At 37.7% G+C, this 24,402-nt stretch overlaps 2 protein-coding genes across 2 annotated transcripts; both read right to left on the bottom strand.

Annotated features, from left to right (window-relative positions):
• Positions 1-558: 558 nt before the first annotated feature.
• On the bottom strand, positions 559-2,537 carry LOC149130955 (uncharacterized). Its single transcript, XM_089342782.1, has 2 exons — positions 1,334-2,537; positions 559-900 (listed from the first exon to the last, which is right to left on the bottom strand). Exons 1-2 carry the CDS (start codon positions 2,520-2,522, stop codon positions 698-700), a joined length of 1,392 nt encoding a protein of 463 aa, XP_089198908.1. The 5' UTR covers positions 2,523-2,537; the 3' UTR covers positions 559-697.
• Positions 2,538-11,316: 8,779 nt separating this feature from the next.
• Positions 11,317-13,851, bottom strand: LOC149130954 (uncharacterized). The gene is given in 3 exon segments (XM_089342781.1): positions 11,317-12,499; positions 12,502-12,836; positions 12,838-13,851. Coding segments are annotated over 3 exon segments (2,157 nt in total). The 5' UTR covers positions 13,716-13,851; the 3' UTR covers positions 11,317-11,555.
• Positions 13,852-24,402: the final 10,551 nt, after the last annotated feature.

Genomic DNA, 24,402 nt, shown 5'->3' with positions numbered 1-24,402 from the left:
TCCTAAGCTATTAGCATGGTTCTGTGTGTGTGTGTGTAGGTAGATAGATATTCATATTAGATTCCACTCAATTAGAAAAGAAAAAAACCCAAACATATGAAATATAAGAACAAAAAATATTTATGCGCAGGAGTGGCTGTGTGGTAAGTAGCTTGCTTACCAACCACATGGTTCCGGGTTCAGTCCCACTGCGTGGCACCTTGGGCAAGTGTCTTCTACTATAGCCTCGGGCCGACCAAAGCCTTGTGAGTGGATTTGGTAGACGGAAATTGAAACAAGCCCGTTGTATATATGTATGTGTGTTTGTGTGTCTGTGTTTGTCCCCCCACCATCGCTTGACAACCGATGCTGGTGTGTTTACGCCCCCGTAACTTAGCAGTTCGGCAAAAAGAGACCAATGGAATAAGTACTAGGCTTCCAAAGAATAAGTCCTGGGGTCGATTTTCTCGACTAAAGGTGGTGCTCCAGCATGGCTGCAGTCAAATGACTGAAACAAGTAAAAGAGTATGCAACTAAAATATATTTTAGTCGGATTAAATCTAATATAAGCCTTATATTTGTTTAGTTTCCAAATGCCATAAAACAACAATTTATTATTGTCTGCGATTCTGCAATATTAAAAATATTAATTGTATTACATGTTAAGTGTCTTTTAGTATATAATAAAATGTTAATTCGTCACTTAAAACTCCAAGATTCACGAAAGTTCTTCCCTTCCATAAGTTTGTAATCTTAGCTCTTTTCTTGTATCAGCTTTTCGAATGAAAACATTGAACATTTCCTTACTTTCAATGAAAGATTTCCAGAATTCAGGGAAAAACTCCCTTTTCAATAATGCAATCACAGCCTGGGTATCATTGTTAATCTCAGGTTGAGATTGAGTTTTGTTATCATCCATTGCATTAACAATTATCAAAAAAGTGATGATGCTTGATGGATATTTGGATAGCATTGTTTTCAGACTTTCATTAATAATGTCATTATAGTCTTCATCACATTCAGCAATAATATCAAAATAACGGAAATTATTCTCTGGTATTAAAAGCAATTTCTTCCATTAACGAATTTAAAGTGTTTAAATTAAATGATGTGTCCCGATCTGGATTACTTCCTCCAAAATGTTCGTGTAATATATCGTTTTGTTTCATTCCTTCCAGAATAAATATTTTCCTTTTGTCTGTTTTTCATTCCCATGGCTTCTTTTTCATAAAACGGCTTTCCAAATGGAATTTTCCATCAATGAAAATATTGAACATTTCGTTGTGTTTGAAGAAATCTTCTATGAATTCATGCAAGAACTTTTTTTTCAATATTCTAAAGACAGGTTTGAAAATCTGAGCATCACCAAAACTCACAGGTTTTGTGTCAGAATGAAAAACATAACCATTATCATCATTCCAATCAACAATTATCAAAAATGTGATGATGCTTGGTGGAAATATTGGTAAGAGCTCTTTTTCAATACGAGGTATCATTTTTTTCAAACTTTCATAAGTAATGTCATTAAATTGATCATCACATAAAACAATAACATCAAAAAAACAGAATTTATTTGGAGGTATAGAATCAAGTCTATCCTTTAATTTACTTACAGAGCCTAAAAGAGTTAATACATCCCAGTCTAGATTACTTCTTTCAAAATGTTGGTGTAATATTTCGTCTTGTTCAATTCCTTCCAGAATAAATATTTCCCTTTTGTCCGTTGTTTCTTCTACCGGTTTCCTATCTACGAGACTTGTTTCTGATAGGAATTTTTTATCAATGTAAATATTGAACGTTTCCTCACTTTTTAAGAAAGCTTTTATGAATTGATGCAAGAACTTTTTTTTCAATATTCTAAAGACAGGTTTGGGAAACTTAGCATCACCAAAACTCACAGGTTTTGTGTCAGAATGAAAAATATAACCATTATCATCATTCTCATCAACAATTATCAAAAATGTGATGATGCCTGGTGGAAATTTTGGTAAGAGCTCTTTTTCAATACTAGGCAAAATTGTTTTCAGACTTTCATTCGTAATGTTATTATAATCTTCATCACATACAACAATAATATCAAAATATCTGTAAGTATTTTCTGGTATGGAAACAATTTCCTCCTTTAATTTGCTTACAGAGCCTAAAAGAGTTGATACATTCCAGTTCGGATTACTTCCTGAAAAACATTCACGTAATATTTCGTCTTCGGTCAGACCTGCCAGAATAAATACTTTCCGTTTGTTTTTTGCTCGCGGCATTGGTTTTTCTTGAACAACTTCGCTTTTCATTTCCGTCTGGAATATTTTCATTAAGTGTTCGTTGCTTGTTTTGCAAAGAATGTCCACGAACGTTTGAGGAGAACAATTTCTTTTTTGTAAAATGTCCAACATTTTCCGAATGCTGTTGCTGTCTGTATTTTGTGATTTTATAATTTCGTAATTTCTAGTTGTGATATGGCCACCAGACTGTAAATAATCCAGAACATCATCGATTTGAGTGAGATTCTTGACAATTTGTGGTAAAAGTTTCACGTAAACATTCATTTTGGAAAACGGTGTAAAACCAACGTAAGATCGCACGAAAAACTAGTCCCTTACTTCCGGGTGCAATTCAGATCATTTCTCAAAGACGGGTGCAGAGACAACAAAAATGGCAATGTAAGGTAAATAAAATAGCAAATAGTCTAAGTAAAGCATGGTCGCGGTAAAGAATACGCACGCCACCCGTTTTCGGCGTAACAAAATCCCTAACCCTAAACACCGGGGGTTCGTATTCTTTACCTTCGCCTAAAGGTCACTTTCTATCATATTTTAACATTTCTTATGACACCAACAGGCATTACCTCGGAGGATAGCGAGGGAGATTTCCATCCAGGTGACCTCGCCTAACATGAAATCGCTTTCTCAGGGGTGGAGGGGTGGGGAGTCGAAATTGATTTCCAATTACTCCCACCCATCCATCTCCAACACCGGGTAATTGGAGATCAATTTTATCTTATCCTCTCCTATGATTTCTGAGTACCTGCCGTACCGACAATTAATTCGATACTTTTTTGGTTATCTTACCCCTATTAAAAAATTGTATTATTTCCTCTCTTCCCACCACGTTTTACGAGAAATAGCGGTACTTCTGATTATCTCTTTCAACTAAAAAAATTGTTTAACCCCCAATAAAACCAAAAAAAAAAAAAAGTGGAAAAATTAATAAACAGAAAGTGAAACGAAACATCGTTTTGAATCTGATATTTTTATAACAAATCATACAAAACGGGAAAAATAAATAAACGTGATAAACGAAAAGAGTAAACATCTTAATGAATTAGATAATATTTTTATAACAAATCATACAAAACTGAAAAAATTAATAAACATGAAAACTGAAATGATTAAACATCTTACTGAATCTGAGATAATTCTATAATAAATCATGGAATGCCTATTGAGGGGGCCAAACATCAACAATGTGTTGAAATATTGAATCAAAAAGATCTCTTTTAATCCAATTTCTTGTCACCACATTCACTCGATTTTTTAGTGGGGAGATAACCAAATTTTTCAATGGGAATAACCAAGTTTTTTAATGGATAACCAAAAAGTACCATTAATTCTTGTCAGATTTACACGAATTCATATCGAGGAATTCTGTGCCAAACATAAAAAAAAAAGACTTTCGTTCACTTTTCGGTGGCTACAACCAAGGACTCCATTGTTTAACAATAAGCCGACTTATTTATCTCCCAGCCAATTGAAGACATCGATGGGAACTGTCGGTTCTCATGGAAACCAGCAAAGACAACAAAGATGATCTGCTAGAAATAGCAGCCAAATCCTCTTTAAACTATTCCATAATCTAAGGAAGGAAAGGACTAGACATTAAATGGTGTTGTTGGAGTTATTAGCATTTTTCATTCATAATGAGAGCACTAACGCATCGTAAAATGGGCTTAAATTTTCAGTGATACTAAATATGTTTATTATATGCATTCATAAACATAATGTCCAATGTATTTATGGTTACATACAGTAAACATATTTAGCGATGCTGAGCATTTAGCACCATATTACGATGCACTAATGCTCTAATTACGATTGAAAAAAAAAACAATATCCACCAACTACGTCATATAACATGTTGCTATTTCTCATTTTGTTCCAATTGTTTTCAAAATTGGTGTACTGGTGTAGTTTTGTATGCTAATTTGGAACATAAAATTTATTTTTGCCATAAATTTATGACTAATAAGTTAATAGCTTTTATAAGGTGCAAATTTTAGGTAATTTTAGCCAATCGAAAGTCATAGACACATTGGTGCCTCTTTCCATAGTAACAAGCCAGACTGTAGTCTGCTTAAAACTCCTGAAGGATTAGATACAAAACCTGTGAAAGGGCAGGTGAACTTTGAATAGCCAACAGCCATCCAAATAAGCCACTCTCGTAATTAGTTATGCTGCTTATTGAGCCCTTGCCCTCTTAAGACAGCAGCAATAAATCACAACTCCACTGCCTTGAGGCAATACCGTCTTAAGGGAAAGGCTTCAGGAGTAAACCCCGAGGATAAATCAGGAGCCGGAGTTTCTAAGGCAGTTCAATGCTGTAGACAACCTCACTCTTGCAACTCCTGTGGCCTCACTGATGCCAAGTTGTATTGGCCCCTGCCCTTCCCTTGGATAACACTGGTGGCAGAGAAGAGGTTGGGGCAACTGCTGATCTCCCATGAAAACCTGTCCAGGCTTGCACTCTGGAGAAAAGAGGCAAGCAAGCAACTCTGGTTTGGATGTTGGAATGTAAGGACCTTCAAAAGATCAGTGACACATGCAAGACAGCAGTGATCAATAACAAACTGCTACGACTCAGAGTGGACATTGCAGCACTCCAGGAAATGTGGGTCCCTTCGTGAAAGAGACTATAGCTTTATCTGGCAAGGGAAAGGCATAGATGATGTCAGAGAGCATGGTGTTGGCTTTGCCATGAAGAACTCTGCTAAAGTTGGTAGAACTCAACAGTGACGGTTCAAAGTGGATATTCTCACTTCAGTTGCACACTTCTGATGGGTCTGTCAACCTTATCAGTGTTTATGCTCAAACATTCCATTCCTCACAAGATGCCAAATATGTTCTACAATCAGCTCTCTTGGAAAATAAAAGCAATCCCAAGTTGAGAATAGCCGGTGCTACTTGGCAACTTCACCACCAGAGTGGGAACTGATCATGTCTCCTGGCCAGGGTTTCTGGGTCAGTATTGGTTTGGCAACATGAATGAAAATGGGCAACAACTGCTTGAGCTCTGCATACTCCATGGACTGTGTGTCACCAACACCTACTTTCACACCAAAGATCGACACAGGGTCTCCTCGCTCAGGACACTGACACCAGCTAGATTTGAGGAATGTGCTCCTGATTTGGTCCTTTCAGACTGTGACACAAACCACTCCCTGGTTTGTTGCAATCTCAAACTCCAACCAAAAACGATGCATTGGCCATCAAACAGGTGGCCAATAAAAGAATTATTATTATTACTGAACACACTAAGACAGCAAACTAGCAGAAGCATTAGCATGCGAGGTAGAATCGTTAGCATGCCAGTCAAACTCTTTAGTAGTATTTTATCTGACTTAATGTTTGGAGTTCCAATTCCACTGAGGTCAACTTTGCCTTTCATCCTTTTCAGGTTGATAGTGGCTGAGTTCCTTTCAAGCATTGGGCCTCACAGAGGCAAAGAGGCTTGGGCCTCACGGAGGCAAAATGGCTGAGTTCCTTTCAAGTGTTGGGCCTCACAGAGGCAAAGTAACTGAGTTTACCGTCTGCTTTCCATGCTGACATGGGTTGGACGGTTTGACCAAGGACAGGCAAGCCAGTGGACTACAGCAGGCTTCAATCTGATCTGGCAAGGTTTCTACAGCTGGATGCCCTTCCTAACCCCAACCACTCCAATAGTGTAGTGGGTGCTTCGAACATGTTTAGAAGGTGCCTTTTACATGCCACTGGTATGGGAGCCAGTCAGGGGGCACTGGCATTGACCATGTTTGGATGGGGCATTTTATGTGCCACTGGCACGGAAGCCAGTCAGGCAGCACTGGCCACGGCTATGATTTCAATTTGATATGACTCAACAGGTCTTCTCAAGCATATATCACCTGATGCTTCAAGGATACTTTTAAATGGGCTGGTCATGCAACACTGGCATTGGCCATAGCTGCAATCTCCCTTTCCTTGTCGTATCCTGATTTACTGTAAGATATAAAAATGATGTAAATTTGTTTCAAGTCATTTTTTGGTTTGATAAAATCTACCCTGGTTCATTATAAAGGAACATGTGGAGCAGTAAAGATTGGTTGGAGCTGGTGGCCTAAAAACCACATTACACAGGTATTATTAATACATGGAAAAATGTCAGGCATGTTCATTCATGTATGAGTGTTTATATATTGAAAAGAGAAAGACTACCTACCTATGTATACCACACCAATTGCATGTCATTATTTCTAAGCTGACAGGAATCTACGAGCTATATGACAGTTAGCAGGTAAGTTAAAGTGTAATACAGTCACTCGTACATTCAGATGGGATCACATTTGTTTATGTGTAAATGTCGGCTCAATTATGGTTGGGAAAACATGAGAGGGGAGTAGCTGAGCGGTTTTGAAATTTGTAAGACAGGAGAAATGCTTCAACCGTTCATATTTTATTTGATAGGGAAGAAAAAGAGGAAGTTCCTCATGGAATATTCATTGTAGGGGAGAGTTAGGATCGAAAGAAGTGGCAGTGGGTATTTTTTTACATTTGAATATAACTTAAATGTTTGGTTCTAACTTCAGCTGTAACATTTTTAGATTTCCCTTTCCTGTTTTGTACTTTTCCCGGTTCAGATATTTAGCAATATTATCATTCCTGCTCGTCCTCTTTGATTACAGGCAACAATTTGTACAGCAAGAAAAAGTATTCATTATTGAGACAAAACACAAAAACTGTAACAAATGAAAACAAATTGAAATTTTTATTTAACAAATTTTAAACTGTAGTAAAAAATAGATTTTATAAATTGGTATAAAATGAAATGCATAAAAATTGCTTACAACAAGTAAAAGAATAAAAGAATATGTGTGTGTGTGTATATACATATGTTGTTGTTGGCACTCCATCGAGGGTTCCAGTTGATCCGATCAACGGAACAGCCTGCTCGTGAAATTAATGTGCAAGTGGCTGAGCACTCCACAGACACTTGTACCCTTAACGTAGTTCTCAGGGATATTCAGCATGACACAGTGTGACAAGGCTGACCCTTTGAATTACAGGCACAATAGAAACAGGAAGTAAGAGTGAGAGAAAGTTGTGGTGGAAGAGTACAGCAGGGTTTACCACCATCCCCTGCCGGAGCCTCGTGGAGCTTTAGGTGTTTTCGCTCAATAAACACTCACAACACCTGGTCTGGGAATCGTAACCGCAATCCTATGACCGCAAATCCGCTGCCCTAACCACTGGGCCATTGCGTCTCCACTTGTATATACATATATATGTGCGTCTTTCTACTTCGCCAGTTTAAATTTTTACCATTCATAAACAAAAAATATTACTGAAACTAGTTTTGAAATTCAGGTGCATTTTCAACAAATTTTCCTCTAGTTTTTCCTGTGTGGAAATACACCCACTCCTTTGTTATATACATATATGAAATTTAATTAGAAGATACGTTAACCTCATGAAGGGATGGTTTCATCCAAGGAAATACTGGTTCAATACCTAGTATTTTAGGGAATGAATTTTCTTAAAGCAATAGGTATCTATAAAACATATAGTTTATATCCATTTAATAGAAAAAAATAATTGTTTATTATTAACAACAAATTGGTCGTCTTTGCTTCATACAGCTGTTTCAATTAATGCTCAATAATTTAATTAGAAATTTGTACATTAAATTTACATTTATGTGACATGAGTATAATTTCATCAGAGGAAAAAGACATAACTTTGGATGTTATATGTGGGCTTATCAATTTATTTTAGCATGACCAATTTGCTGTTAATAATAGACAATTCTTAACTTCCTCATCTCCATTTTCTTTTCTCCTTTATATATATATATATATAGATATATACACACACACACACACATCTAGACACATATATATCAGGGTATCAGACATTTTGTTGTTATACACCACTGGTTACAATGCACCTCTACACACAGTTGTAGCTGTTGAACGATAGCCCCCTGCTGCCAAGGTGGACGAAGCCAACATTCCCCACTCCTGCCGAATAGAATAATGCTATTCCATCACAGGTCTACCCCTTTGCAACTGAGTGGACTGGGGTTCAGGTGAAAGAAAGTGTTTTGCTTGAATTCACAAGCATCCAGGGTATTGAAACATTAATCTAGTGACATGGAGTACAATATTCTAACCATTAAGATGTATGTCTTAAGAAACACACACACAAAAACAGTTCTTGGCTTCCAGGATACACTAATCCCTCGACTATCATAGGTGTTACATTCCAAAAACCCCTGTAATAGGTGAAAATCCAGAAAGCAGAAACAGTACTGTACTGTATATATCTCTTTTACTCTTTTACCTGTTTCAGTCATTTGACTGCGGCCATGCTGGAGCACAGCCTTCAGTCGAGCAAATCGACCCCAGGACTTATTCTTTGGAAGCCTAGTACTTATTCTATCGGTCTCTTTGCTGAACCGCTAAGTTACGGGGACGTAAACACACCAGCATCGGTTGTCAAGCGATGTTGGGGGGACAAACACAGACACACAAACACACACATACATACACGTATCTATATATATATATATACGACGGGCTTCTTTCAGTTTCTGTCTACCAAATCCACTCACAAGGCTTTGGTTGGCCCAAGGCTATAATAGAAGACACTTGCCCAAGGTGCCACACAGTGGGAGTGAACCCGGAACCATGTGGTTGGTAAGCAAGCTACTTACCACACAGCCACTCCTGCACCTATATATGTATATTTTTTTTATCATTTCTATAATTTTTATATATTTTATTATAAATGCAAAACAACACCACTGAGGAATCAATGTAAGCTTAAATAATGAACCATGATAGGTGAGGGATTACTGTATCACGAAAGATCTGGTTTGAGGACCAACCCTTCCAAGGTCTTTTACAGGGCTTAGCAAAATGGAAGACCGCTGCAATAAGTGTGTGAATCTGAGAAGGGAATATCTTCAATAAAATGATAATTAACTGATCCTCCTGTACTTTCTTTTACCCAAAGCCAGGAATTTTTCAGCACCCCCACCCTGTGTGTGTGTGTGTGTGTATCAATCTATCTATCTATCTATCTATATATATATATACATATATATATGTATATATATATATATATATATATATATATATATATATATGTATATATATATATATATATGTATATATATGTATATATATATATATATATATGTATATATATATATATATATATATATATATATATATATATATATATATATATATATCTATACCCAAAAGCCGAAACCTGGTTTGTGGATATCCCTAATTGCATAATATTTTTATTTGTGCTGTTAGATGTTTTAATTCTTTCTGGTTTCCTCACATACTGTTTTTCTCTGTTATATTGGTGCGCTACGGTGGATTAATTTAAGACTTAGCTTTTATTTCTAGCAGGTAGATGCTTGTTAAGCATCATCACACTTCGTGCAAATTTATAATTCATAGCTGTTTAAAGCTATTATAACTGTGATCCACCTATGTCACTACTGGTGATATCATCAAATTTAGAATTTATCCATAGATGATATGAACAGTAGTAACAGCTAACTTCAAATCTCAGTGTTTGAATGTTTCATTTACATATATATATATATATATATACACACATATATATAGAGCAAGAAGGAATGGAATGTCATAATACTTTGAAGGAATGAATGAAGAACAAAATTAATTACTATGATGGCCATTTATTAAAGATATAAAAGTGTTAATCATTACGATATATAAGAAATACTCAAGATTCTTTAGTTGTTTGTGAGTACAAAATTTATTTGTAGATGTCCATTCTGTATAATTGTTTGCTACATCTGTGTGGCTGCTAATGAGAAAGTCAGAATAAAAGGAATGTGTGCAGATATGTCCATCACAGAAAAAAGTTAAGCAAAAGAACTTCAGAAAGGTAATAATGAAAAATATTTATGCTACTAAAATATATTTTAGTCAGATTAAACCTTATATTTCCTTACTTTCCATAAAACAACAATTTATTATTGTCTCTGATTTTAGGATATTTAAAGCAGTTGGTGCCATTGTTAGTTGTACCACGAGTTAATTGGCTTTTAGTATATAATGAAATGTTAATTTATCAGTTAAAACGCCAAGATTCACAAAAGTTTTTCTCTGCAATAAACTTGTAATCTTAGCTCTTTTCTTCTATCAGCTTTCCAAATTCAAACATTGAACATTTCCTTACTTTTAATGAAAGAATCCCAGAATTCATGGAAAACTCTTCTTTCAATAATGCAATCAAAGCCTAGGTACATTTGATGTCATCCATCTCATTAACAATTATAAAAAAATTTCGACGAGACTTGATGGATATTTTGGTAGCATTTCCTCTTTCTTAGAAGATATGTTTTTAGACTTCCATTAAAAAATGTCTTGTCTTTATCACGGGAAACTTTAATATCAAAATAACTGAATCTATTTTCTGGTATTGGAATATTTGTTTAATGAATTTAGAATAAACGATACATCCCAGTCTGGATTATTTCTTGAAAATTGTTTGTAGAATATTTTGTATTGATTCTCACCTCCCAGAATAAATCTTTTCCTTTAGTTTATTTTTTCTTCCCATGACTTCCTATTTCTAACAGTGCTTCCTGATTGGAAATTTCCATCAATGAAAATATTGAACGTTTCCTCACTTTTGAAGAAATCTTCTATGAATTCATGCAAGAACTTTTTTTTCAATATTCTAAAGACAGGTTTGGAAATCTGAGCATCACCAAAACTTGCAGGTTTTGTGTCAGAATAAAAAACATAACCATTATCATTATTCCCATCAACAATTATCAAAAATGTGATGATGCCTGGTGGAAATTTTGGTAAGAGCTCTTTTTCAATACGAGGCAAAATTGTTTTCAGACTTTCATTCGTAATGTTGTTATAATATTCATCACATTCAACAATAATATCAAAATAACTGAATTTATTTGGAGGTACAGAAGCAATTTCCTCCATTAATTTGGTTAGAGAGCTTAAAATAAGTGATACATCCCAGTCTAGATTACTTCCTTCAAAATGTTCGTGTAATATATAGTTTTCTTTTATTCCTTCCAGAATAAATATTTTCCTTTTGTCTGTTTTTCCTTACCATGGCTTCCTTTTCATAAAATGGCTTTCCAAATGGAATTTTCCATCAATGAAAATATTGAACATTTCGTCGTGTTTGAAGAAATCTTCTATGAATTCATGCAAGAAGTTTTTTTCAATATTCTAAAGACAGGTTTGGAAATCTGAGCATCACCAAAACTCACGGGTTTTGTGTCAGAATGAAAAACATAGCCATTATCATCGTTCCCATCAACAATTATCAAAAATGTGATGATGCTTGGTGGAAATATTGGTAAGAGTTCTTTTTCAATATTTCAATACGAGGTGTCATTGTTTTCAGACTTTCATAAGTAATGTCATTAAATTGATCATTACATAAAACAATAACATCAAAAAAACTGAATTTATTTGGAGGTATAGAAGCAATTCTCTCCATTAACTTGGTTAGAGAGCTTAAAATAAGTGATACATCCCAGTCTGGATTACGTCCTTCAAAATGATTGTGTAATTTTTCGTCTTGTTCACTTCCTTCCAGAATAAATATTTTCCTTTTGTCCGTTGTTTCTTCTACCGGTTTCTTATCTACAAGACTTTTTTCTGATAGGAATTTTTTATCAATGTAAATATTGAACATTTCCTTACTTTTTAAGAAAGCTTTTATAAATTGATGCAAGAAGTTTTTTTTCAATATTCTAAAGACAGGTTTGGGAAACTTAGCATCACCAAAACTCACAAGTTTTGTGTGAGAATGAAAAATATAACCTTTATCATCATTCTCATCAACAATTATCAAAAATGTGATGATGCCTGGTGGAAATTTTGGTAAGAGTTCTTTTTCAATACAATGCAAAATTGTTTTCAGACTTTCATTCGTAATGCTATTATAATCTTCATCACATACAACAATAATATCAAAATAACTGTAAGTATTTTCTGGTATGGAAGCAAGTTCATCCTTTAATTTGCTTACAGAACCTAAAAGAGTTGATACATCCCAGTCTGGATTACTTCCTGAAAAACATTCACGTAACATTTCGTCTTCGGTCAAACCTGCCAGAATAAATACTTTCCTTTTGTCTGTTTTTCCTTCCCATGGCTTCCTTTTCATAAAATGGCTTTCCAAATGGAATTTTCCATCAATGAAAATATTGAACATTTTGTCGTGTATGAAGAAATCTTCTATGAATTCATGCAAGAAGTTTTTTTCAATATTCTAAAGACAGGTTTGGAAATCTGAGCATCACCAAAACTCACGGGTTTTGTGTCAGAATGAAAAACATATCCATTATCATCATTCCCATCAACAATTATCAAAAATGTGATGATGCTTGGCAGAAATATTGGTAAGAGCTCTTTTTCAATACGAGGTATCATTGTTTTCAGACTTTCATAAGTAATGTCATTAAATTGATCATCACATAAAACAATAACATCGAAAAAACTGAATTTCTTTCGAGGTATAGAAGCAAGGTCATCCTTTAATTTACTTACAGAGCCTAAAGGAGTTGATACATCCCAGTCTGGATTACTTCCTTCAAGATGTTTGTAATTTTTCGTCTTGTTCAATTCCTCCCAGAATAAATATTTTCCTTTTGTCCGTTGTTTCTTCTACCGGTTTCCTATCTACGAGACTTTTTTCTGATAGGAATTTTTTATCAATGTAAATATTGAACGTTTCCTCACTTTTTAAGAAAGCTTTTATGAATTGATGCAAGAAGTTTTTTTTCAATATTCTAAAGACAGGTTTGGGAAACTTAGCATCACCAAAACTCACAGGTTTTGTGTCAGAATGAAAAATATAACCATTATCATCATTCTCATCTACAATTATCAAAAATGTGATGATGCCTGGTGGAAATTTTGGTAAGTGTTCTTTTTCAATACTAGGCAAAATTGTTTTCAGACTTTCATTCGTAATATTATTATAATCTTCATCACATTCAACAATAATATCAAAATAACTGTAAGTATTTTCTGGTATGGAAGCAAGTTCATCCTTTAATTTGCTTACAGAGCCTAAAAGAGTTGATACATCCCAGTCTGGATTACTTCCTGAAAAACATTCAAGTAATATTTGGTATTGATTGTTACCTTGCAAAATAATTACTTTCCGTTTGATTCTTGTTTGTGGCATTGGTCTTCCTTGTTCAATTTTTTTCTCCATTTCCTTTTGGTATACTTTCGCTAACACTTTGTTACCAGTTTTGGAAAGTATGTCCATGAATATTCTAGGAGAGCAGTCTCTTTTTTTTAAAACTGTCAACATTTCTCGAATTTTGTTGCTATCTTTAGTTTGTGATGTTATAGCTTCATAATTTGCAGATGTAATATGCTTACCAGACAGTAAAGCATCCAGAACCTCATTGATTAGAGTAAGTTCGTCGACAGTTTGCGACGGAAGTTTCATATAAACATCCATCTTTGTAAATGATGTAATGTCGATGAAATAATCGTCAAGAAATGAATATCGTTGTTTTACTTCCTAGTTTCAAGATTAAATTCTGTTTTCACTATTTAGTTTGTGATTTCCTTCCTTCTCTCTCTCCATTTTTGTATGTTTATGTGTCACTGATTTCCTCACTTTGAGTATCTGTATATGAATAAGTTAAGGCCAAATGGTTAGTGGAAGGGAGAGATATAGAGAAAGAGTGTTAAGAATAGAATGTTGGGCAGGGGAGTAATGTTCAGGTGGTGAGGTTAGAGAAAGGAGGTCAATTTTATTGAGAGTGAGAGGCAGAGAAATGGAGAGAGAAGAGGATCTATTGCCAATTGATGCATTAGGCTGTGTCATATAGTAAGGAGAAGTGAGAGGTGAAGAGAAAGAGAGAAATGAGAATGACAGAGAGAGAGGGGAATTACATGGTTCAAATTGTTTGTTGAAGAGAGAAGAAAAATGAGAGAGAAATATAGTGTTGAGGTGAGGGAAATTTTAAACATCATGTACTATTGTGACTGACAAGAAAATAACATTTCAATATTCAATTTATCTTTCCTACTCTATGTCGATTGATTTATCTATCTATCCACATTGACCACTACATCGATGGCTGGATGGAAGAAAGAAGACTTCTATATAATAAGAAACCGAAAGCAGATAAATTTCCTTCAGATTTCTCTTATTTTCTTTTATTAAATTCGAGAAGCAAGCAGTTGTAGCCTGGACAGGATTACATGGGCAAAGGTCTTTCCAACAGTGCTGAGAAGAGATATTCCACGGTAATTGTTGCAATCACGATGGTCACCTTTGTTTTTGTAAAGCGTAATGATGTTAGCATCCCGCATATCCTGAGGGACTGTACCCTCTTCCCAGCACTGACACAGAATCTCATGAAGGTGCTGAAGCAGGCTGGCTTTGATGATCTCTGAGGGGATACCATCTTTTTCCAGAGCCTTGCCACTGGCTAGGGAGTCAATAGCCTTGGTAAGCTCTGTTATGGACGGCAGACTGTCATGTTCGCACATGGGTGGCAAGGTCTTGACAGCCTTGATTTCAGCTTCAGCGACCTTGGTCTCCCATGACTAGAGATCCTGGTAGTACTCCACCCATCTATCCATTTGCTTGCTTTGGTCTTTGATGAGATCTCCAGTAGTTGATTTCAGAGGGGCTGACTTGGTTGCGGATGGGCCGAGGGCCTTTTTCAAACTGGAATACATCCTGCGGGTGTTGCCACTGTCAGCAGCTGACTGGATACTCTGACAGATTTCCTGCCAATATCTATTTGCCAGTGTCTGGCAGTCAGTTGGATTTTACTTCTTGCCTTTATGAGTTCTACAAGTTGTCTTTGTAGAAGAATCACTCTTGTATTGCATCAGAGCTGTGCGCTTTGTTTCGATAACTGCTTCCATCTCTGCGAGTCCGGCACTGAACCAGTCTGGGTTATACCTTTCACTCATGCCAAAAGTATCTATTGATGTGGTATACAAAGCTTCCTGGATATAATTCCACCTACTTTCAGCAGAGGAGGATGGGCAGCCTTGATAGAAACAGTGAAACATTTCCACTGTGTAGGGTCCAAGATTCTGGTAGTGTTAATGTATGGTCGGCCCATTTTCTTGGAGTGATGGACTTTCTCAGGCAGAACGCTCACCCCTTGTGGCTTCAACCCTGAGTAGGTCATCAGATATGCCAGGGCACATGTTCCTGACGTTCCAGCTTGCTAATCGCAAGACTGGTGGTTTTTTTGGTCTTTTGATTGTTTGCCTGGTGCAGAGGTTGCAGACAGCTTTTCGAGTCAAACTCTTAGCTCCAAGCACCCAATGAAGCAGACAGCCTGTGGCAGGTCAGTACCTTATTAACCAGGAGCTACCAGCTTGAGGTGGGCAGTAACTGACCAGTGGGACACAAGGGTCCCTCCCACCGTCAGAGATAACCCGTAGCACCCATATCCAACACCAGTCAGGATGGACTTATCACTTGTGACTGTTACCTCCCTGGTTTTTCTGCCACTTTTTACAGCAGCACTGAAGTGTCCTCTCCAGTTTTGCGCAGGCCTGGGCTAGATGTAAGAAAATCCTGGGTAGCCCAATCATCAGGATTCCTCTCTTGACTTTATTGACGTAGTCTAAAGGAGTGCAGAGCATTACATTTAGCACCAGCTTGGTTGCAGGAGCTGCCGCAAGAATGTCGAGTTGAACACTAATCCGCCTATGGGACTCCACTCCTGATTTCTTTGAAGGTTGTCTCCTCTCCGTAACCCTGGATAGGGGCCCGTACCGGGTACATCAGCCGGAACCAGCTGAGTTCGGGACTTGTGTCAGGCAGGATCATCACTCCCTCAAGTAATGAAGAAAATCACTACCCACTACCGTAGGTAGAAATAGTCTTTATGTATTTATTCAACTTGAAGATAGAAAAGAACTTTTCAGGGTTTTTTTTAAAGAAGATGCTGTGTGTCAGAATTGGGAGAGAGACCCTAATTGTTTATCTTTTTATTCTGTCATGTGGCAACTCAGTTGAAACCCTATTTATAACCAATTCTTCATTTATGTAGCTCGGGCATCCTTGTTTTTTTAGTTGCAGTTGGAGTTTAGGCAGGAAGTCAACGAGATCACTCATTATTTCTACCTATTTTCTTCTCACCTGATGTAATCATTATCATCTTTTAGCATCCGCATTCCATGCTGGCATGGGTTGGACAGTCTGACTGAGGGCTGGCAAGCAAAGAGGCTGTGCCAGGCTCCATTGTGTTCTAGCAAGGTTTCTACAGTTGGATGCCCTTTCTTAATGCTAGCCACTAACTCTAACCCTATCCCTTGATGCCGAGCTCAATATACGCATTGGCAAGGCAGCTGCTGTGATGGCCCAACTCTCCAAACGGGCATGGGACAACAACAAGCTGACCAAAACCACAAAAATGAACATTTACCAGGCATGTGTACTTAGCACTCTACTGTATGGCAGTGAGACCTGGACGCCATACACATGCCAAGGGCGACGCCTGAATATCTTTCGCCTGCACTGCCTCCAGAAAATCCTTGGCATGAAATGGCAGGATCATGTCCCTAACAAAGATGTTCTCAAGTAGGCAGGAATACCAAGAATATTTGCACTCCTCACACAAAGACGTATGAGATGGCTTGGACATGTTAGTCGTATGGTAGATGGCAGAATTTCCAAGGACATACTCTACAGAGAGCATGCTAGGGGCACTAGGTCTGTTAGAAGACTGTTGTTACAGTACAAGGATGTCTACAAAAGGGACATGAAGGCCTGTGACATCAATATTAGCAACTGGGAAGCAGCAGCCAGCAACTGGGAAGCAGCAGCCAGCAACCGTGGAGATTGGCAACACATCATAGATGAGGGAACACAAAGGAGTGACAGAGGGAGAGAGGAGAAATGGAAAGACTAGAAAAGACAACAAGAAACTATGACATTACAACCAGCCAGGCAAAGTCTTCGCTACATCTGCATCTGCTGCCAGAGGGAGTGTTTGTCCAGGACTACACAGCCATGGAGGATGTTGGTGTTGTAGTCAATCCATTTGATTCCGTGTTGCATTTGATTTGTGTTTGCTTCATGTGGGTCTTGTTTAAATTGTTGAAGTTCAACCGCACCTGACTGTTGTATTACTGAATTGTTACATTTATTGTTATCTGTGAATTTTTATTTTCTTCCCCATTTATGGATGAAGTTGTGAATAAGAACATTATGGAAAGTCAACCAGTTCCAGTAAGCAGTTATAGTGCAGTGACTGAGAAACATCTAACGGCAGATGTCTTGAAAGTGAGAGAAATTCAACTGAACGAAACGAATTTTAAGAAATGTAATGAATTGTTATGAAAAGAAGGAGACAGCCTGAGGTACTCTTCATGAGTGAACAATAAGTGATAAAACACACCACTATGCCCTTGAGATCAACTGAGCGGGTACTACTACCAACCTACTGTGGCAAATATGCGGCCAGAGTGAGGATTGATAGAGTGCCACCAGAAATTGACGAGGCATGGCTGGTGGCAGCCATCCTCTATAATACAAAAGAGGAAACTAAAATATTTAAAATCACAAGAACTACGGAGGTAAACTGTTAGGGATACAGCCTTGAGGTGTCGGTCCACATCAGTTTACCAGACCTCCACAAAATTGCAGAGGAATTGGTGTTGCCGAACGAAACGATGGTGAGAGTTGTAGTGGAAGGAAGACCTCCCGTATGCTATCAATGTAGAGTACGGGGACACATGAAAGCTAAGTGTCCCCAGAAACATGAAGAGGAGGTGTTAGAGAAAAAACAACAAGAAGTTTCAATTGTAGAAGAACAAAGTATGGAAGAACAGTATACAGTGGTGAAGAAGAAGGGGATTAACGTGGACTCACCACCAAAAAGTCCTAGGAAGAAAAGAAAAGGAAATGGAGACGCAGAGAGAAAAATGAAAGGCCAACAAAAGTAAGTAATGGGGTTGAGGAGTGAAGACAGAAACCTTTACCAACAATCGGCAAGGAGGAGAAAGTACAGAAGAAAAAGGAAGACAAAAGAGAAATGATAACAATAAGGAATGAGAGACATACAGAGATAAAAATACCAGCAAAAGAAGAGATTGGTGAAGAAAATCAGAGAGAGACACCGAAAGGAAAACAAGTAAGAGATATGATACATTACACAAAAAGTGTACAGATAGAGAAAAAGATTGTGAAAACGAAGAATGTAATTAGAATTAGTTTGTCATCCAACGAGAAAAATTTAAGTTTGAAAGCTGTTCTGCTGGAAAGTGAGAGAGGAGAAAGGTTAAAGAAATTGTTTGGTGAAAAGTTAGAAGTGACACCAGTACAGTATCATTTTGATAAATTGCCGCTGGTGGTGGCATTTGAAGATTTAACAGAGTATTTGGTGTAAATGAGGGTAAGTGAGGAAATTTAAGAACTGAACAATTAGTGACTTTGTGTAAATTTTTTAAAAAATAGAAAAGAAAAGGGAAAACCAACAGATACAAGACAGAATATTGAACTGTTAGTAAAACGTTATATAAAAACAGTAAAATGAAACTGCCTGCTTACGGGGGGGGGGGGGGGCAGGTAAGTCATTCCGTCCTCATTTTTCATTGTATCCATAATTTCATACGATATGTGTTTTTATGTACCCCATTGTATTGTTTTGTATGTAATTGTATTATCCCCACTCTTTAAGAGCCGTGTGCTCAATAAAAGAAATTAGGACTACACAGCCACAGCAGGAGATGTAAATGACATGAAATGTAAAAACCAGACTGGATTGTTTTATGCGCAACTCCATTATCACCCAGCACAAAAGGATGCCAACAACAAGGTGACCTGGTACCAGTTGCTTGTCTATACTTTTATTCTATTATACACATTGTGTATTAAATATGACACACAACATTTTATACATACATTTCTCATACCGCTCTCTAAAACAACTCTTTCTTGTTTGTACAGCTCCCTAAAATGATTCCCACTCGCCTCCCCCCCCCTCTGGACTAACCAAACCAGATAGCAACCTACTTAATATAACATTAGCATTTTTATACTTCTACCATATTCATCTTCATATTTTTGTTTATATCTGCAGCACCATAATGCTCATATTGCTTATATTTACAATGCCCAAAACACTTTCATATACAATACTTCCTTACTCCACACTCCCAATAGAGGTAACAATCTCAACATGTTTGAATGACAGTAGGTTAATAGTGAGAACAACTGTTGTGAATGTAGGCACATTGAAAGGTAGGTCTAGTGAGATGGTAGAGATGCTTGAACAAAGGCGTGTTGATGTATGTTGCATACAAGAGGTAAGGTAGAGAGGAGCCTCGGCCAGAATCCTCACAGGCAAAGTACATAGGCATAAACTCTTTTGGGAAGGTAACAGTGACAGAGTAGTGTGTATGGACATACTTCTTGCAGAGAAATGGGTGGATAAGGTCATAGAGGTAGTCAGGGTGTGTGATAGAGTGCTTAAACTCGGGCTAATCTTGCAGAATCGTATAGCTACAATTATCTCTGCCTGTGCCTCACAAGCGGGCCTACCAAATGAACAGAAGGATCACCTTTATGATATTCTTCTGCAGGCTACCTCAAAGACAAACGACAATGATCTCATCTTTGTGGCTGAAGATTTTAATGGGTATGTCAGACAGCCACCTGGTATCTTCCATGATGTACATGAGGACCATGCAGTTGTTACTAGAAATGAAGAGGGAACTAGGCCCCTGGGGTTCTGCGATGTAAATTACCTATTGATCTGCAACACCAACTTTAGGAAGCCAGCCAGTCACCTGACAACCTATAAATCAGGTGACTCTGCAAGCCAGACAAATTTCATTCACATCAGACAGCAAGATGCATGGTTGCTCTTAAATACAAAGAGCCTCCCTGGTGAAGAATGTATCCCCCAGCATAGACCAGTTATTAGTGACTTTAGACTTGAGGCCAGAAGGATGCCAAGAAGCAGACCAATCTGAAAAAGAAAGACTTGGGAACTTAAGAACCCTTCACATCAGAGATTTATGGATATGCTTACCAAGAAATTTGATGAGAGGGAGCAGGAACTAGACTTGTGACATAAAAGGCAACTGGGAATTCCTGCGAGACAGCTTGCTGAGTGCCACAGACCAAATCTTTGGCTGGTGCAAAGTCCCTTCCAGACCTAGTAACTCGGCACCTCGAGAGGTAACTCGATGCCGTCCAGCAGCGTTATGGGACGTTGGATGGATGGTCTAGTGAAAATGCTCAGGGTCTGGTTTTGGGCCAAACCTACAGTTAGAGAAGAATTGGAGCGAGGTCACGAGCAGGGTGGCCCATCCAACCCAGACCTTATCTGGGTGATAACTATACCTGATAAGGAGGGTGGCGGTCGCAAATGTGTTTATTGTGCCTTGTTTCAATTCATGGCTAATCAAGATGGAACGACTGCTCTTCCACCTTGTCATTTTATGGAGGGTTAGTAGAGGCCAAATGTGACGACGCGTTGGGGGAAACCTTGGCCTTCATTTAAGTTCAACTAGCCAGCCTGTTCCAAAGGTCATTCGGGCTGGGACCCCTGGATAACTTCCAGAGATCCCTTGCCTGCAATGTTATCGAGGAGCTTTACCTGTTCACGATAAACTCGCAAGGCATGGTGCCTCATGCTCGCCCAACTGTCCGTGATGTGGGTGGGACAGAGAAACTGTCCCGCCTGCATTCTTGGAGCATTCAGGGATTTCAGAGCTGTGGGTTTTCGTTGACTGACTGCTGTCACGCCTTGGAAGAGTACAGCTGTCGTCCGATTTGGTTATAAAGATTGTTCCACTGCCCGCTCTGAACAGAGAAGGTAAGGTTTCTTTTCTCATTGTGGTCATAGTAGCAAAAGAGGCTATATGGAGGACAAGAACGAAAGGGATGAGGACAGCTATCTTCATTTCTGGCCAAGGTTTTGTAAACTGGTTTGTCTTCCTTCTACGAAGGAAGATAAGATTAGAAAGGAGATACCTGTCATCGGACACGTTTGATAAAAGATGGAAGCAAGTGGTATGCCTGTTGGATATGAAAGGTCCTACATAAGTGCATCCATGTTAATAAAAACCGGCTCAGTGGAGGAGCATGTCTTGCGGGGTCGTGACTGTTCCCCCACTCCATTGTACTGAGTTTCTGTTTGTCCCCTCATTCGCTATATAATTTCATTAATTTGTAGAACGACCGTGCGAACCAAGGAGAATGGAGACGAATGGAACGGCTCCTTTTAATGCGCCGCATGGTCGACACAAATATAATAACATAAGCGAACTCACATGTCGTGAGAAGAGTACCAACAAGGAAAAGAGAGAGAGACACAACCGGTAGATGAATAAAGAGAAAGTTTTATTAGTGCATTAAAGTGAGTGTCTGTGTGTGAGTGAATGCGGCATAATAATAACTCAATATAAGACAGGCTGTCATGAAAACAAAGGAGAGTATGTAATACAAATATGTGCATGTGTGTGCGACATAATACAGAGCATAGAAAAGAGTCTGTAACAAGGATGTTAAGCATCCTGAACACAAGGATAAGAAATATCAGTTCTTGGTTGAGGTATACAGTAGATTGAAAGTCTGTATGTAAGGGGTTGTGGCGTCGAGGCAGGGCTAAGTCACATGTTGTGAAATTGAGGCTTCTATGCCGAGCTGGTTACTTGATACAGGGATTCCTCGCAGGTTGAGTTTTGTTAACCTTGGTGAAGATATTTCACAACAGTATGAGTGAACCTGTGCGGGCGCTGTTTGGTTGCTGTGTACGTAGAGAGATGTCGTGTTGATGTTGTTGATGAAGAAGCTGATGGTGGCGTCGAAGATGGAGTTTGCAGTAAGCTGTTGAACTGTGGTGTTGATGTCGTCGCTGGAAACTGGCTGGTTGGTGCTCTGTGTGGTCAATGACCAGACCTCAGGTCTGAAGCCGCGACAAATTGGCGTGGATGAAGCAGGCTATTTTATAGGGAAAAAAAAAATCCGCTCCAGAAACATCAGAAAACACTCTCTCACGTGACCTTATCAGAAAGCCACGATTGGTTGGTATGCACCCTTGCGCGAAACAGAACCAGTGACAAATGCCGCGCAAATAACAGCCAATCAGGGTGACGGACACAGTAGGGTCCAAGGCCGGCCGAAGGCTAGATGTTACCAGCTACGTCCGCATTTACAAACATGCAACCGAGAGAGAAGCTTCCGCTACAAATTTCTAAATGCATTTTCGAGTAAATCCATTCATTACCCTGACCCCGTATCCATCTTGTATGTGTTTGGGCCTTTGTCTTGAAATAAGATTGTTTTAAAAGCGATAATTAAAAAAGAATTTCCAAAAACCTTTTCCCCATCCCTACACCACTTCCAAAGTTTCACTTTTGGCATAGCAGTCAACGCATGCGCAATGGTGAAAAAGGTTTCAAAACTTTGTTGTTAGACTGCGAGATGAAGGGGAGGGGTAATTTTTTTCTTTTTAAATCGAAATTTGACAAAAAATTTTGGAAATTTTTTTCAGAATCAAGTTTCCGTATTTTTCTACATATTTTGCAAAAAAGAAAATTTCTGAAAACAAAGTGAAAAATGAAGACACTGAAATGCCGATTTTTGCCAATTTTTTTTTTTTTTTCCAGTTTCGTAATCTTCGTACAGGAAAACGGGTGTTTCAGTAAAAGAAAAAAAGATAATAATAAATAAAGCGGGGAGGGTACGAAAGTAAGTCTTTCCTGAGTTTTCCCCATATTTTGCAAAAAAAAAAAAAAAAAAAAATGAAGACATTGAAATGCCGATTTTTTTTTTCAGTTTCGTAATCTCCGTACCCGAAAACGGGTGTTTCAGTAAAAATAAATAAATAAATAATAATAATAAATAAAGGGGGGACGGTACGAAAGGAATTCTTTCCTTGACCACTTGACACTTCTGCACATGTCAGACTAATGGCTACTACCGACACCCTACATGTCACATTGGTATTCTTGCTAGACATCAGGGCCCTCGTAACATCCCTATAATGTGCAAAACAGTACCTTAGAGACTTAGTGACACGTAATCAAGCACTAACCAGAAACTATGCTGGTCCCATGGAAGAATTATAGACAGAATTCTAACCCCATCTTTTAGTATCATTCAAAATTTTTGGAAATATTTTACGAATTTATGTTCTACGCGCGGAAATCCACATCATTACAAAAAAAAAAATGTCTTGTAGTATTTTGAATACTTCATCTTTTTTTTTTTTTAATGAGTTGGAACAACAGAGAATCTGAATTTTTTGTTAAACCCCAGCGTTAGACCATTTAGTGTTTTGGGGGAGAAAGATATCGAAAACAAATCAATACGTGAGTTAGAGTGACAAAATAACAAGAACGGTACGAGGTGGTCGTGACATGTGCTAAAAATACCGGCAAAATAGTCCTGAAATCACGCACAACTTTTTTTCTCGGTTTTTGCAAAATCGTATAATTATGCAAAATAATGCAGATAATGTAGAATAAAAAATTCGCAAATATTTTACGAAAATTCCAAAACATAAAAAAGTTATGGGGTCTTAAACCATCAAGCCTTACTATTGTGAGTCCTTCCCTTCAATAAACTTATAAGCTTAGCTACTTTGCATCAGCTTTTCCAATGAAAATATTCAACATTTCCTTACTTTCGATGAAAGCTGTCAGGAATTTATCGAAAAACTTCTTTTCCAGTGATGCAATCACAAGCTGGGATTCTGGAAGATTTTCTCTAATTCTAGGCTGGTGTTCCGGAAGGTCCACACACCGGGAATCTGAAAGATCATTCATATTTACAGGTAGACATTCAGTTCCGTTGTCATTGTTTTCGTTATAAACAATTATCAAAAATGTGATGATACTTAGCGGAAATTTTGGTAAGAGTTCTTTTTTGATACGAGGTAACATTGTTTTTAGACTTTCATTAGTAATGTTATTCAATTGATCATCGCATAAAACAATAATATCAAAATATTTGTATTTATCTTCTGGTGTGGAAGCAATTTCTTGCTTTAATCTGTTCAAGTCTAAAAGATGTTTAACATCCCAGTCTGGATTATTTCTTGGAAAATGTTCGAGTAATACTTTGTCTTGTTCCCAACCTTCCAGAATAAATATTTTCCGTTTATCTCTTTTTTGTGGCATTGGTTCTTTTCGTACATTTTCTCTCATTT

The sequence above is a fragment of the Octopus bimaculoides genome, chromosome 26, assembly GCF_046866305.1.
Source record: "Octopus bimaculoides isolate indiv1 chromosome 26, ASM4686630v1, whole genome shotgun sequence".
Taxonomy (NCBI): Eukaryota; Metazoa; Mollusca; class Cephalopoda; order Octopoda; family Octopodidae; genus Octopus; species Octopus bimaculoides.
This window is presented reverse-complemented; position numbering and strand designations above follow the sequence as displayed.